Source organism: Macrotis lagotis, chromosome 5 (assembly GCF_037893015.1).
Source record: "Macrotis lagotis isolate mMagLag1 chromosome 5, bilby.v1.9.chrom.fasta, whole genome shotgun sequence".
Taxonomy (NCBI): Eukaryota; Metazoa; Chordata; class Mammalia; order Peramelemorphia; family Peramelidae; genus Macrotis; species Macrotis lagotis.
In genome coordinates this window covers 145,436,307-145,453,015 of record NC_133662.1, presented here as the reverse complement: position 1 = coordinate 145,453,015, position 16,709 = coordinate 145,436,307, and the positions used below count along the sequence as shown (strand labels likewise).

Below are 16,709 nucleotides of genomic sequence, written 5' to 3'. Positions count from 1 at the left end.
GGCAGAACAGTCATAGAATTGCTAGTGCCAGGACTGCTGGCCAACAATAAACATTTGCTTGTGTCTGTAGGGTTTCTGGTGGCTTGGGCACCATGGGTATATGCTTTAAATTAAGCCTGGGAAATTAACCCTATTAGTTCAGTTGGGAAAAATACCTGTGAGTAACAGTAGGCTGGATGGGAAAAAGGACTTGAGGGTTTGGGTAGAAAGAGACCTAAAGGCTGTGGTTTTTCTATCACCTGTGACCTTGAGAAAGGAAATTACAAGCACCTGCCTCACTTTAAACCATGCTACCCACATGCCACACACAGATGTTTGAAGAATGGAAGAGACAGTCAGGGATTACAAATGAAGGAATAAGAAATAAAGGTAACTATGAATGTCCTCCAAGAATTGGTGATAGGCTTTTTTCTGTGTGTTTCCCTTTCACTTAGTGAATGCATCTTATATATTTAGTGGTTTCATTTAATGCCAATATGCAGATAATTCAGCAATAAATAAATCTTTCACTAGTAGATACATGGTAGCAAAAATCATCTCCTTCCAAAATCATTTTTGTTTTATAATGCCCATCAGAGTGACTTTTGTTTCTTGAATCAAATTTGATGCTTTAAATCTGGTCATTAACTAGTTCCAATCATGGTCCCTACATCTTCTTTTATGTCATAATTCATATTTCTTGCTTCAATAAAAGAAATTTGTCAAGATGACTTCCCTTTTCTCCTTCTTTCCCCACCTAAAAATATTCTTTACTAAAGCTATCATGGACTTACATTCTCCCTGAATAGGCCTCAGGAATATAGCAAGCAAAATATTTAACTCACCTATGCCTGGTAAGCAATCAAAAAACCTTGACTCTTTCCCAGCCTGTGATTCCTCTTGCCATTCAAAATAGTATTCATGACTAGTCTCCAAAAATCTTTCCAAATTAATTATTTAGCTCCAATCTCTCAAGTAACCATTATACTATTCATTGTTTCTTTCTTCTCAAAGTATTGCTTTTATAAATGTATCATTAAATATTCATATTTAAAATTACCTGTACCATGTGTTTCTATGCTTCCAACTTGATATTTGCTATATTTTACTTTTACTTATGTCTTCTGTATCTACCATTAGATTAGTGTTAAAGTGGGGGAAAACTCTGAACTTAAAAACCTAAATTTAAGTTATAGTTCTGCTGCTTACTACATTTATGATCTCAGACTGGAAACTGAATCTCTGATCTCAGTTTCCTTAGCTTTGAAATGACTGGGTTTGACTTGATGATCCATTCCAGCTCTGAAGCTCTGATTAAAAATTCTCCTTTAGTATATAATTTATCTTCAATATGCCTTAAAATTCAAGACAATTTAGTGTTCTCTACCTACTGGGCACTCAACATTAATGGATTTACTGATCACTCTTTCTGAAGAGCTGAGATGGCAAAATAAATGCAGGAACTCACCTGAGTCTCCCAAATTCCCTTCCAAACAATTTTAAAATATCCTCTTTAATCAAAGACTGAAGCAACCAGACCAAGAAAGTTTTCAACGACATAATTCCAGTCCAAGACAATTTAGCATATTGATGGGAAAGGTCTACCTCAATGGAGTGGTGGTGGGGCCCTGCCCAGGAAGAGCAGTAGCAGGTCTTGGAAGTGGCTGCATCAACTTCAGTAGCAGCTTCGGGAGCTCTCAGTCCATAGATGGTAAGGGGTGGGGGGTGGACAGCTGGTCACAAAGAGATTATAAAGAATCATTTGCTGGCTCTGACTGCAGGACCCTATTGTATCACCCATATATAATTCTAGGTCACAGACTTAGCTTGAAGAGGAGCACTAAGCATAACCAGCACTAGTGACCACAAGGGAACAGGAACCCAAGTTATATTTTTTCATGGTTATGAGGACCAAGAGCATTTGGTGCCATAGGAAGGCAGGGGCTCTGATTCAAAGGAAAAGAAGAGTACTCTCATGGACCAGAGCATACACTAGGAGATCATACTACCTTGGAAAAACAGAAAACCTACAGACCCCTAGAAATAACTCTGAAAAATAGCAGCAAGAAAACCAGAAGTGTGTGACTATGTACCCTCCACCCAGGGAACAGAACCCAATTTTAACATATAAAGTTGAAGGTCAAGATATAAGCTAGAAAAGTAAGCAAATAGCAATAAAAAAGAATCAGATCATAAAAAGGTACTGGTGTGACAGAGAAGCTCAAGAACAAACTCAGAAAAAAAAAGTCAAAACAGCTTCATGCAGAGCCTCAAAAAAAAATTGAACTCAAGTCCAAAAAGAATTCCCCAAAGAGCTCAAAAAATCATGTATGAGAGGTAGAGGGAAAAGCTGGAGGGGGGGATGAGTGATGCAAAAACAATTATGAAAATGGTAAAAAGGGCATAAAAATACTGAAGAAAGTAGCACCTTAAAAAACAATTGACTAAATGGAAAAAAGTATTGAAGGGAAAGATACTTTTTAAATTTTTTTCCTCCTTCTATGGTTTATTTATTTTATATTATTACAATTATCTTGTTATGAAAATAAACATAAACCCCTCACCCCCCGCAAAAAAAAAGATAGATAAGCTTAAGAATAGTGAGAGAGAAAAAGTGTTCTTCAGTCTGTGTTCAGATTCCAATGACTCTGTCTCTGGGATGAGCTACCATCTTTATCCTAAGTCCACTAGAGAAGTTGCTTTAATACCTTTTCCCACAGTCACAATTACTAGCTATATTTCCCTCCATTCTATTCCTACCCACTCTCATTTATTCTGTTCTCTCTCTCCTTTCATCCTGTCACTGTTCAGAAGTGTGTTGTAGTGGCAGCTAGGTGGTGCAGTGGATAAAGCACCGGTCCTAGAGTCAGGAGTACCTGGGTTCAAATCCCTTCCGGAATATCATATTCCAGAATATCATAACCCTTAATGTAGATGCTTCCAAATCCTGTATAATCCTGTTTCTGGCAGCATGGAAGTGAATTGTTTGTCTCTGGCAGCATGTAATATGGGAGCTCTGGAATTTGGCTATAGTATTCCTGAAAGTTTTTCTTTTGAGATCTCTTTCAGAAGGTGATCAGTGAATTCCCTTGATTTCTATTTTTCCCTTGATTTCTATTTTTACCCTCTCCTTCTAGGATCTCAGGGAAATTTTGCTGCATTATTTCTTGAAAAATGAAGTCTAGGCTCTTTTCCTAGCCTAGGTAGCCCAGTAATTTTTAAATTATCTCTTCTGGATCTGTTTTCTAGGTCAGTTGTTTTTTCCAATAAGATATTTCACATTTTCCTCTAATTTTTCATTTTTTAGTATTGTTTTATTGTTTCTGGATTTGTTGCAAAGTCATCAACTTCCTTTAGTTCCAGTGTACATTTAAAGGAGTTGTTTTCTTCATAGAACTTTTTTATCTCCTTTTTTCTAGCTGGCCAATTTTCATTTGCCTTTTGGTTTGTTTTTTTTTAATTTGGCCTAAACTTTTAATTTGGCCTAAACTGGTTTTTAAAATGTTATTTTCTTCAGTAGTTTTTTTTTTTTGTATTTCTTTCACTAAGCTATTGACTTGGTTTTCATGGTTTACCTGTATCACTCTCATTTCTCTTCCCAATTTTTCCTCTACCTCCCTTGTTTTCCAAAGTCTTTTTTTTGAGCTCTGCTATTGTGTGAGCCCATCTCTTGTTTCTCTTGGAGGCTTTGGATCCAGGAGCTTCAACTTTCTCATCTTCTGAGCGTGTATATTGATCTTCCATGGGACCAAAGTAATTTTCTCTGGTCAGATTCTTCATTTTCTTCTGTTTGATCATTCCTTCAGCCTTTGACCAATTTACCACACTTCTAAGGCTTTGGGACACTCCACAGGACCTTAATTCCTCCAAGTTCTTATGAGAGGTCTGACTGCTCTCTTTCCCTTTCTCTGGTATGCAGATGACCACAGGCACTCCCTTCTGCCTTGGAGCTATGAGGAAGGTCCCTGCTTCTCTATGGTAGTATGAGGCCCCAGACTGCAACCTGAATCTGAGTGTAGGCAAACAACAGAGTCCTGCCCCACAGATAACAGAGAGACCTCTGCAGTCTCTCCCTATCCCCTTACCACTGCCATACAGCTTCTGGTCCCAATGAAACAGACCTTTCCTGTGGATCTTCCAAGTTAGCTTGGACTGAGAAATTATATTGCCCAGACTTTCTGTGTGTTCTACCCCTCTAAATTTTGGCTAGAGTCATAATTTGACTGCTCTGGGAGTTTTTTGGAGAAGGAATTTCCAGGAATTCCTGCCTTCAAGCCACCATCTTGGCTCCACTCCCAAAAATACTTTTAAAAGCAGAATTGGCCAAATAGGAAAAGAAGTACACAAGCTCACTGAAGAAAATAATTTGATGAAAATTTGAACTGGGCAAATAGAACCTAATAAAATATCAAGAAACCATAAATCAGAACCAAAAGAATGAAAGAAATAGTAGAAATGTGAAATATCTCATCAGAAAAACAACTGACCTCAAGGAGAGAAAAATTATATTACCTGAAAGCCATGATAAAAAAAAGAACCTGGAAATCACATTTCAAGAAATTATAAAGGAAAACTGTCCTAATAACCTACAAACAAAGAGTAAAATAGAAATTTAAAGAATCTGCCAATTACCTCCTGAAAGTGATCTATCACTAGCTGAAAATTTCCAGGAATGTTATAGCCAAATTCCAGACCTCCTAGTAGAAAATATTGCAAGAAACTGTAAAGGCATAATTCAAATGTCATGGAGCCACAGCCAGGATAATATACAATTTAGCAGTATCTACATTAAAGTTTTAGAGAGCTTGAAATATGATATTCTGGACAGCAAAGGAAATAGCATTACAACCAAGAATCACCTACCTAGTAAAATTGAATATAATCCTTCAAGAAGAAAATAGATTTTCAATGCAAGTAAAGGGCTTTCAGGTATTCCTGCTAGATGATTCCTGCTAGATAGATCCCTGCTATCTCCAGGCCTTTTTTTACACATTGGGAGGGGGGAGGAGAAAGATATCTGAGGCAGATAGATAAATACATAGATAGTCAGATACATAGATACATAGACAGATCACATATATATGTATTTTATATTTATACATATATATGAAATTAGTAGAAGATGCAAGGTAGAGATCCTATAAAAAGGAAAAATGTCAAAGTTAACACAAGAAAAGTAAGCAAAGGTAATAATTGATCAGAATATTCAGAAAATCTAGAGTTGTATATTTGTGAATATAGCTTTCATAAATCACTGTCTTAATATGAGATGGGTGAAATTATCTTCTAATTATGAAAAAGATAAGAGAATCACAGAAGTTGAGAGTTGGAAAAGACCTGAAAGGACTTCACTACAAAGTTATGATTGTTTACTCTCTCCTTGAAAAAAAAAGCCCCCCATGTTAGGAGACCCCTATCACATCTGAACTATTCCATTTTTGAACATTAAATATCAAGATAGCTTTTTCCCAATTCACAAAGACTTAAATGAATCTTTCATCTCATCAATTTAGTTGGTTCCAGTGATGCAGATGTCAAACCATCCATGCCTACCTAGTTTTATCCATGTCTTCCAAAAAATCCACCCTATGTACTAGAGACTCTCCTCCCCTCTTTCTAACATCACTAAAATATCCAAGGAGCTCTGCCTTTCTTCCTGCTATCCATCACTCTCACCTTATGAATATCTTACCTTCTTTTCTTTCATAAATTCTTTTGCTCCTGTTTCTCAAGATTCCTCTTTGCACTTTTTTGGTAGTTATTATTATTAGTTCTTTGTAGGAAATGATATTTCAGATCTTACTGCCACACAGCAGTATCAGTAAAAAAAAAATGTATTAGAAAATATTAGTTTTTACTCTTAGGGAATATTTGAAATTTCCAAAAAAGAAATCCAATGTGCTTTCCTCTTTATTTTTCAACTCTGGACCCAGCTCAGGGTTAACATATGTAGTCTGATCCAAATATACGAAACTATTGACCAAGCTCTAAAAATACAGCTATTGAAATGCATGTTGAAATCTAGGCAATAGGCATTCTTCATTTACTTGGTCTTTCCTGAGTGACTGAACAAGCCAAACACCTCTGAGTGTGATTACAGATCTCTGCACTGTCTTTGGTTTATTTTGGCTTATTTGGCTTATTGCTACCAAAACAGGAGCATTTGGAGGATCACACCATCAATAGATGATTGATCTTGTTAACCTGAACTCTGTGTTGGATTGTTTCCATTACACTGGCAAATATTTTTGGTAAGCACCTACTTCATTATTTTAGATTTCACTTAATATTTTTATCAGAGGGTTATTAAATAGTTCTTCTATTACTATATCAACAGTAATGGAGAATGATCTTGATGGGAAACATTTTGTTTTTAAACAACCTGTAATGTACCATTCTATATATTGAGTCAATTATTTTCATAATCAATTAGAATAACCAGTTATTACATTCTCTAGGCTATACCTGTCAGTCAGTTGTGAGATAGAAAGGAAATGAGAAAGACATTGTATATTGCCAAATAACCTTTTCAAAAGCCTTTTAATAATGAAAGAGATAGTAGCAAAGAAACCTGGGAAGACATATAGAGTAAGCAAAATCCTGAGAACAATTTACGTTATTCCAAAATTGAAAAAGGGAACTTTTTTATAAACATTTTAAAATTTTGATCAATTCAGTAATCAAACTTTATTTCATAAAATCAAAGATAAAAATTTCTGCCTAGTTCCTGAATAGACATGATAGATTAAATATGCATATGTAGATAGATAGATAGATAGATAGATAGATAGATAGATAGATAGATGTTATGAGATTTTATTTTGTTTTCTTTTTTGGTTAGGGCTAGGGGTGGCCTACAGGCAAGCTGGACTAAGAGGAAGAAAAAATAAATATTTAATAATCAGAAAAAATAAAATTTCACTTTTAAAAAAAAACCTGCTTGTTCCCTGCTGTTACCCTTGATAACTTAAGTACAAAGATGAGAAAAAGTAATAAGTATAGTTGAGGAAAAACAATTGAAAGGAGCCAAAGTTGTGTTTTTTTCTGACATTAAGCCCGAATTAGTCTCTTTTCAACTTCTTTCCATTGCTCCTTGGGAACCAAACAAAACAAGTCTTCATTTCTCCAACATACGAAAGCCCTTCAGACCATTGAAGATAGCTATACAAATCCTGAATACTCTGTTTTCCAATTTAAATATGCCCAGTTCTTTCAACTGATTTTTATATATAATGGACTCAAAACCTGTCATCATTACAATTGCCCTACTCTAGATATATTCTAGTTTATCAATGTCTTTTTGAATTTGTGGCACCTAGTTCTCCAGGCAAGATCTTACAAGGCTATGGTACAAGGGGACCATCACCTCCATATCCCAAGACTCCCAAAATCATTTTAACATTTTTGGATGCCAAAACACACTGCTGACTCTTTGAGCATAGGGCCAAGTAGAGACCCCCTAGGGCTTTCACCTGCAAATCTCTTGATATTGACATTGAACCATTAATAACTACTTTTGAATCTAACCATCCAAATATTCTAAATCCATCTAATTGTAGTCTACATCTCATCTTCTTCACAAGAATAATATGAGATATATTATCAAAAGTTTTGCAAAAATCTGGACAACTACATCCATAGCATTCCCTTCATCTACTAGTTTAATCATCTTAACAAAAAAAGGAAATTGAAAAACAATTTTGGCTTGATCTTTTTCCTGAATCTACTTTGATGACCCTTTGTAACCACTCTTTTCCTTTTTAGATATTTACAACTATCTCTTTGATGATCTGTTCTAAAATCATCTCAGGAATCAAAGATAAGCTCAATGGACTGTAGTTTGCAGATTTTTTTTCTTTTCCTTTTTCTTTTTAGGTTTTTGCAAGGCAAACGGGGTTAAGTGGCTTGCCCAAGGCCACACAGCTAGGTAATTATTAAGTGTCTAAGACTGGATTTGAACCCAGGTACTCCTGACTCCAAGGCCAGTGCTTTATCCACTACGCCACCTAGCCACCCCTGTTTTCTTCTTTTTTTGAAAATAGAGACTTCATTTACCCTTGTCAAATTATGATGATTTATTTATATATGCTGTATAATATGTGTGTCTATAGCTTCAAAAGTAAAAATTTATTTTCATTGCGAAAAACTGATGCGATCAAATTTTCTAATTTGTGTTCATTTAAATCATAATTAACTTGGTTGAAATCAAATCTACCATGGGTTCCTGAAGTACTTCCAGTGAGTGAATTGCTATTTTTAGACTAGGTCCATTCTTATAAATGCCTCTGTGATGCAGTTTTGCTTGTTACTTGGGAGGGCTCTGTGTGTGTTTGTGTGTGTGTGTGTGTGTGTGTGTGTGTGTGAATATTCAGTTTTTTGACTTTAAACAGTGAACTGAATCTAAAGATTTAGGAAAATCTTCTTGAAAGTACCATCTGTAATTTCTAGTTGCAATGTGAGCAACAACACATTGAATAGATAATAATAATAAAAGACATTTGATTCCTCAAGTTTGAGCATGGTGAAAATATTCTTATGTCACTGGAGATAGCCAAGACAAGTAAAGTGAAACTAATATGAGTGTCAAATAGCAGAACATATTGTCTTCTATATATATATATATATATATATAATTTTAGTTAATATTTTATATCTCATTCATAAAGAATTACAGTAAAAAATTTCCACATACTAGCCCATGAAAAAGCAAAAGTTTTAACTTATATCTCAGAATTCTGTTCTTTTAAAGGAAGGCGTCTGAATAAAAATACTTCCTCTTATTTTTCCCTCCTTTAAATCTGTTTTAACCCACTCTACAGAACCTGGGCAAATTGTTTCATAAATTAGTATTTATTTTTTATTTTTTTGTTCTATTTGATTTGTTCCAAGTCCTTTAGAAATATCTGTAAAGAACGTATGTTTAGTTTTCTAGTTTTATTGAGGTCTAATTTGATTAAAATAATGATTCCCTGTAGCAAATTAGGTGAGTGAAAGGTAGAAGAATAAAAGGAATTAATCAGTGCTAATCATATGATGGAAAATGAGCATTTAAATAAAAAAAGCATCCTCTTCAGTCAGAGACTAGAGGTCAAGTCAAGTTCAGAATAAATCCATAAATATTCCCTAAAGCTTTTTCATAGGGACTCTTTGGAACAAAAGAATACATGAGTTGTAGATCCAAAATTTAGGGGGAAATCCTTATTATCCTATCTAGACTTTTCTCTTTATAAGACTTTCTTTTGTAAAGTCAGTGATGATACTATTTGGTGGTCTAATCATACCAAAATCAGGTATATATTCTTCCTTATCCAGTGCTTCCAACTCAGAATTTTCTTTGTTAAACATTACAGTCCAGGGCCATCTCCAGTCATCCTCTGGTGCCTGGATCCAGAGGATAAAGTGAGGCTGGTGACTTAGCACAGCAACCTCCCATTCACATTTAATTCATGTGCATATCATGGCATCACCTCCTTGATGTCATGGTTTTCTTTGAGAAAGAAGGACAAATATCATCAGCTGTTTGTAGAGAAATACACAGATTTTTAGATATAGAAGTATTCTTAATGATTATAAGATTTAGGGGTAGAAAAGACATGCAGTTAATATTTATAATTCAATCCCCTCATTTTAGGGATGAGGATGCTGAGACCAAGAGGTTAATTAATTTGTCTGTTGACCCATACATCTCAGATCTTTAGATTTCTAGTTAAATATTCTTTCTCCTATATGTTACTATCTTTATTAGTTATATGTTGCTTAAAAGTAATGTATTCTTTGGAATTTCATACTTTACTAATGATATTTTTTTGGTCTAGAGTGCTGAGTCTCCAGTATCATTAACTAAAAGGATAGAAACAGATAGTTCATCACCAGGTCCAGAGACAGTAAGTATTACACAAATATTCAGTTTACAGGTTATCTGTTATTATTATTCGGCCTTGCGGTTTTTATTGTTGCTGTTGTTTGTTTTTTATTGTTGTTGTCATTATTTTTAAGGGAAGTTATAATGAGAAAGTATGGCATAGGCAGAATTGGCTGTAGAGCCATTAAAAAAAATGAGTAGAATAATTTACCTGAAAAAATCCAAGCATCAGAAATACAAGAAAGAAGGGTAAATGAATATAACTGCCAGGGTGTGGGTGAGGGGTATGGTGGAGAATACCTCATTTCTACAGATTATTTTTTAAAAATAAATAAGAAGAGAAAGACTAATTTGTCTGTTTTTTAAAAAGGCAGAAGGAATTTTCTAAGTACAATAGGGACAGATAGAAAAACAAAATTTAAAGAAAGAGGACAAATTATGTTGGAGAAACAGGTCTGAAATATGGCATGTACTGCATAATTCCTTCTAAGAATAAATCGCTGTATTTTGTAGGACTAAATTCCAGAATGGGTGAGTAGATAGACCAATGGTAAAGGTGAGGTGAAATATAGAGGTATAGCTAAATTAAGCCCATTAATAAATACTAAAAGGGATATCCCTTATCTAACTTTTAGAGTTCCTCAGAGAGAAGAGCAAATAGAGGAGTATAGTCAAAGAGACAACAGAAGGATTTAAAACAAGAGAAATGAAAGGTACAAAGGCAGTAGCAGAAACTGATTAAAAGTGAGAACTCAATTTGACACTTTTGGAACTTTATTTACATGAGGAATATAAGAATACATGCTATTAATCAAAGACTAGAAAATCAAATTAGAGAAAAATTGAAGAAAACTGATGAAGAATATAAGGTAAATAAAGTACATGTGGGAAAATACTATAGGAAAAAGGAAAAACCTAACAGGAAATTGAAGAAAAAGGAGCAAGGGAATGATTTAACTCAGCAGGAGGGGAAAGGAAGGAGAAGGGGAAAACTGATAAATAAATAAATATGTTAAGTAAAACTTTCAACCTGCTAACACTGAGCAATAGGTTGATAAATGTGAGTAGGACAGAGAAAGATAACTCATTAAAATAGATTAAGCAAAGCTAATAATAGGGACAATGTGGAAATACCTCCCCCCCACCAAATAATTCTCATTAAAAAAAAAACTGGGATGGCTAGGTGGTGCAGTGAATAGAGCACCGGCCCTGGAGTCAGGACTACATAAGTTCAAATCCAACCTCAGACACTTAATAATTACCAAGCTGTGTGGCCTTGGGCAAGTTACTTAACCCCATTGCCTTGCAAAAAAAAACTAAAAAAAAATTAAAACAACAATGATAAAAATATAAAACCAGCTTTAATAACTTTAAAAGTGCATGGATGAAGATGGTGGGGGCAAGATGATAACAGGAGAAGAGCCTCTCCTAGGTGTTGTCTCCATAATATTTCAAAAATCTTAAAATTATGACTCTAAATTTCCGAGAGACAGAATACCCAGAAAGCTCCAGTGAGGCAATTAACCAGACCAAGGTAACCTGGAAAATAGTAGAAAAACTGCACTCCACAGGGTTAGAGTGGTGGCCCCACCAGAATGAAGAAACTTCAGCCTCTTGGAAAGAGCCCCAGGGTGCCTGGGAGCCACAGCTCCCCCAGCAGAAGCAGTTTTCTGACATGTACCCTGGGAAGCACTGGGAACAACTTAGAGGATCAGCTGGGGGACCTCTGCCAGAGCGAGCTCAAAGTCCAGGCCATCAGGGTACTCAGTGGCCCTGGCAGCCTAGATCCAGGCTGGAACTGGAAACAGGAACCTCCAGGCAACTGAGCCCTGAGTCTTCAGCCCACCGAAGGTAGGGAAGGGAGACTTCCAAGGTCTGGCCTCTGTACTTGGAACAGGACTGATCACATTCAGATCCTGATCAGTCTAAGCCCCCCCATAGAACAGCCCCCCCCCAGCCCCATAGCAGAGGGGTGTGCTTGTGGTCATTCACAGACCAGGAAAGCAGTCAGGGCTTCACACACTGAGATCCTTGTGGGGGAGGAGTGTCCCAATAATACTCAAAAGCTCAGGAAGCACCCCAAAACCAGACACAGGCTGGAGAAATGAGTAAACAGGAAAAAAAAAAGAGGAACCCAATTGAGAAATACTTTGTCAATGATCCCAAGAAGGTTCAAAATACTCAATCTGAAGATGAAGAAGTACAAGCTCCTGCATCTAAAGACTCCAAGAAAAACAGAAGTTGGGCTCAGGCTATGATAGAGCTCAAGAAAGATTTTGAAAATCAAGTAAGAGAGATAGAAGAAAAATGGGAAAAAGAAATGAGAGAGATGCAGGAAAAACATGAAAAAGTCAGCAGCTTAGTCAAAGAGATCCAAAAAATGCTGAAGAAAATAACATGTTAAAAGGCAGCATAGGTCAAATGGATAAAACAGTTCAAAAAGTTATTGAGGAGAAGAATGCTTTAAAAAAAAGAATTGACCAGATGGAAAAGGAGATAAGAAAGCTCTCTGAGGAAAACAAATCCTTCAGATGTAGAATGGAGCTAAAGGAAACTGATAACTTTATGAGAAGTCAAGACATAATACTTCTACACCAAAAGAATGAAAAATTAGAAGAAAATGTGAAGCATCTCATTGGAAAAACAGCTGATCTGAAAAACAGATTCAGGAAAGATAATTTAAAAATTATTGGAATACCTGAAAGTCATGATCAGGAAAAGAGCCTTGACTTCATTTTAAAGAAATCCTACAGGAAAATTTCCCCGATATCCTAAAAGCAGAGGGCAAATAGTAATTGAGAGAATCCACCAATCTTTCCCAGAAAGAGATCAAAAAAAAAAAAAAAACAACCCCCAGGAATATTATAACCAAGTTCCAGAACTCCCAAGTCAAAGAGAAAATATTACAAGCAGACGGAAGGACACAATTCAAATATCATGGAGCTGCAGTCAGAATCACACAGGACTTAGCAACAACTACATTAAGGACTCGTAAGGCTTGGAATATAATATTCCGGAAGACAAAAGAGCTTGGAACTGAGAATCAACTACCCAGCAAAACTGAACATCCTCTTCCAGGGGAAAAAATGGACTTTCAATGAACCAGGGGAATTTCAAATGTTCCTGTTGAAACGATCAGACCTGAACAGAAAGTTTGACCTTCAAATACAGGACTCAGGTGAAGCATAGAGAGTGGAGGAGAAGGGTAAAATATGAGGGACTTAATGATGATGAGCTGCATGTATTCCTACATATAAAAATGATAATGATAATACTCATATGAACCTTCTCATTTAATAGAGCTGGTGGAAGGAGCTTTTATAGATGAAGCACAGGATAGAGAGCTGAATTTGAACTTATAATATATTGTAAAAATGGAGTCAATGGCTAAAAGGGAAATGTACCAGGAGTAAGAGAAAGGGGAGGTGGAATAGGCTAAGATATTTCATATAAAAGATACTATTTTTTTTTGCAATGATATGGAAGGAGGGAAGGTGAGGGGGAATGAGGGAACCTTCACTCTCATCAGAAATGGCTTAATAGGGTATAGACATCCAGAGTAAAAAGAAGAGAAGGGGGAAAGGGGGGAAGGCGGGGATGTGGGTGATAGAGGAGAGGGTACATCATAGGAGAGAATAGTCAGATATAACACATTTTCTTTTTTACTTCTTCCAAGGGGCTTGGATTGGGTGGCCTCTCTAGTACCATGGGATTAGGTGGTTGCTGGGTCTCAGGGGTGGTATATGGGCTCTGGGCCTCTTGGTCCCAGGGCTGGTGATCAGTCCACTGTGTCACTCAGCTACCCTACAGCACATTTTAGAAGATGAACAGAGTGAAAGGAGAGAGAAAATATAATATACAGTAGTGGAGAGGTATGGATGGAGGGAATTACAATCAGCAACAGCAACAGTGGAAAAATATGGAAGTAACTTTTGTGATGGATTTATCATAAAGAATGTGACCTACTCAAGAGGAGCTGATGATATCAGAACATAGACTGACCCACATCTTTTTCTCTTTCTTTTACTTTATTTTTCATGAGGGTCTGTATTTTGGGGGGGGTATTATGTTTACTCTTAAACAAGAATATTTTAGTAATGTATAAAAAATCACCTGTACAAAAATTAATAAAAAATTTCTTTAATGTGCATGGATGGGGCAATCTTGTCAAATAAAAGAGAATAACAGATTTGTTAAGAAAATTAAACCTACATTTTATAATATACAAGGGATACATATAAAAGGAAAAGACAACCTTAAAATACAAATTAAAGTGAAACAAAATTCCTATTTTTCATGTTAATGCAAAAATCATTGAATTTTTTCGTGCCATATTGGCAAAAATGGCAAATATTAGGACTATGGGAGGACAAGCATGCTAAGTGCACTATTTAAAGAACTCTGATGGGTTCAACTATAGTGGATGTGGGGTCAGAAGCAGATAGTAGAGGTCCAAGAAAGTGACTAGTAAGTTAGAACAAGTAAGAAATGTAGTTGAAATTTTCTAGTAGTTTGATTATGAAAGGGAAAAGAGATATAGGATAATAGCTAATAACTTAAGGGAATGGGATAAGAGACCAGTTGGAGAAGTAAGCCTTGTCAAGTAGGCTCAGCTCTTCATCAGAGAGTAAAGCAAAAGAGAGGATAATGGAAAAGATGACAATAGGATTCCCTTCATACAGTAGGGAAAAAGAGGGAGTTTGAAACAGAAAACCTCTAATTTCTCAGTAAAGTAGGTTTTGGTGGTAGTGGTGGTGTTGATGATGATGTTTATTATTTGCTTTGGTTTTTAAGAAGTAAAGAGAACAGAGTATATTTGTATATGACGGGGAAGGAACCAGGGATAAGAAATTATTTAAGATGAAAGGTTCTATCTAGTTAATTTGGGTATTTACAATAATCAAAATGATTTAGTGACTAAGTTATTTTTAAAATAATATTGCTGTTTCTATATACAACATTCTCTTGGTTCTACTCATTTCCCTCTTTATCATTTCATTCAAGTCTAACCATGTTTTTTTCTACAATCAACAAATTCATCATTTCTTATTAGCTTAGTAATGTTCCATCATGAGCATATATACAACATTTTGATTGTTATAAATAACCAAGTTAACTACAAATTTCCTCTGAAGGAAGATAGTATATGCATCTAGATAAAGAAATGATGACTAGAATAATGTATAGAATGATTTTACATATATGTATGTGTATTTCTGTAATGGGAAGGGGAAGGGGGAAGAGGAAAGGGAGAAAAAAAGAAAAAAGTTACATGATAATTTTATATATTTAAAAGGAATAGTAAGATGTATTTAATATATTTGCAGTTTCATGTGCAGTTGTCTTTTTTATTCTAATATGTTATGGAAATCATGATAGCTTTGTCATCAGAGGAACTGGTTTAGAATTCTTATTCTTCTTGGTATCTGTAGCTTGCTACCTTGGGCAAATCATTTAAATGTTTTGAATTTGCTTTATTAGGAAATTAAGTGGTTAGATTCTAAAGTCCTTTTCATTTCTAAATATCCATATTCTGTGAAAAAGGAGTTGCCAAGAGTACAATTTCTGCTAAAAGATGGGATTGAGAGCCTAGTTGGAGGAGTAAGCCTTGTCAAACTGGCTCAACTCTTCATCAGAGAGTAAAACAAGAGAGGGGATAATGGAAAAGAAGGCAATAGGATTCCCTCTATACAGTAGGAAAGAAGAGGGAGCTTGAAACAAAAAATCTCTAATTTCTCAGTAAAGCAGGAAGTAAATTCTCTGCTAAATAGGTAAAAGGTAGAATACCTAAGAAAAAATCAAATATTTATAATAATCACTATAGAGAATATGAAGGCAAAAATTATACAATTAAAACATAAGTCATTTATGTAAAAACACTTAAAAAAGGATATTCATGTAAGAACTAAAAACAAGGTAGATGTCCATTGATTGAAGAATGGCTAAATAAATTATAGTACATAAATATAATGGAAAAATTACTATGCTGTAAGAAATAATAGATATGATAAATAGAAATAAGCATGGAAAGATTTAAATGAACCAAAGCAAAACAAAGTAGTAGAGACATGAGAAAAACATGCACAATGACTACAAGAATGTAAAAGAAAAGAGCAAACATAAAAAACAAAACTGAATGATGTGAAATTATATAAGCTTAGCCCCACCCCCAAGAAGAAATATAAGAAAATAGTTCTGGGGGCAGCTAGGTGGATAGGATAGAGCACCAGCCCTGGAGACAGGAGGATCTGAGTTCAAATCCAGATTTGTAGAACTAGATAAATTAATCAAATTTATTTGAAGGGACAGAAGGTCATGTATTTGATCCTTGTTTAAAAAAAATTAATAGAAGAGCCTGAACAAGGAAAAATCTAGAAAAAATTGAACAATGATTAGTAAACCCCAATTTCACAAAGTAATGGAAGGGACTTCTTATTCAGCAAGAATTCCTGGGAAAACTAGAAAAATAATTTGGTTAAAGATAAGTTTTAAACCAGCATCTTATGTCATTTGCCACTATAAACTTCAAATAAATAAGTAACTTAATTAAAACAGGTCATATCAGAAAGGAACAGAGATAGATTGAAATCTAGATTTCACATTTGGTAAAAGCAAGAATTCAAAATCCATCAAGTAATAGCAGAGATCACAAAGGAAATGAACTTTGTCATATACAAGATTTCCATCCCTGTCTCATAATAACTATAACTTTAATAAAGTAGTCATCTATAATTTAGTAACCATTAGTTTTTAATAAAAATATTAAACTGCATAGACCACAGACAGAACCTTGCAACATTCTACAAATTACCTGTCTCTAGATGGATATCTATTCATTAATCAATTCTCTTTCTGTCTGGTCAATCAT

At 35.1% G+C, this 16,709-nt stretch overlaps 1 protein-coding gene across 1 annotated transcript in view; it reads left to right on the top strand.

The window, feature by feature from the left end:
• AHI1 (Abelson helper integration site 1) overlaps positions 1-16,709 on the top strand; it is a 282,116-nt gene that overhangs the window by 227,870 nt on the left and 37,537 nt on the right. Inside the window, 1 exon segment of the mRNA XM_074187648.1 lies at positions 9,795-9,863. Within this exon segment, the coding sequence (XP_074043749.1) occupies positions 9,795-9,863 (69 nt within the window).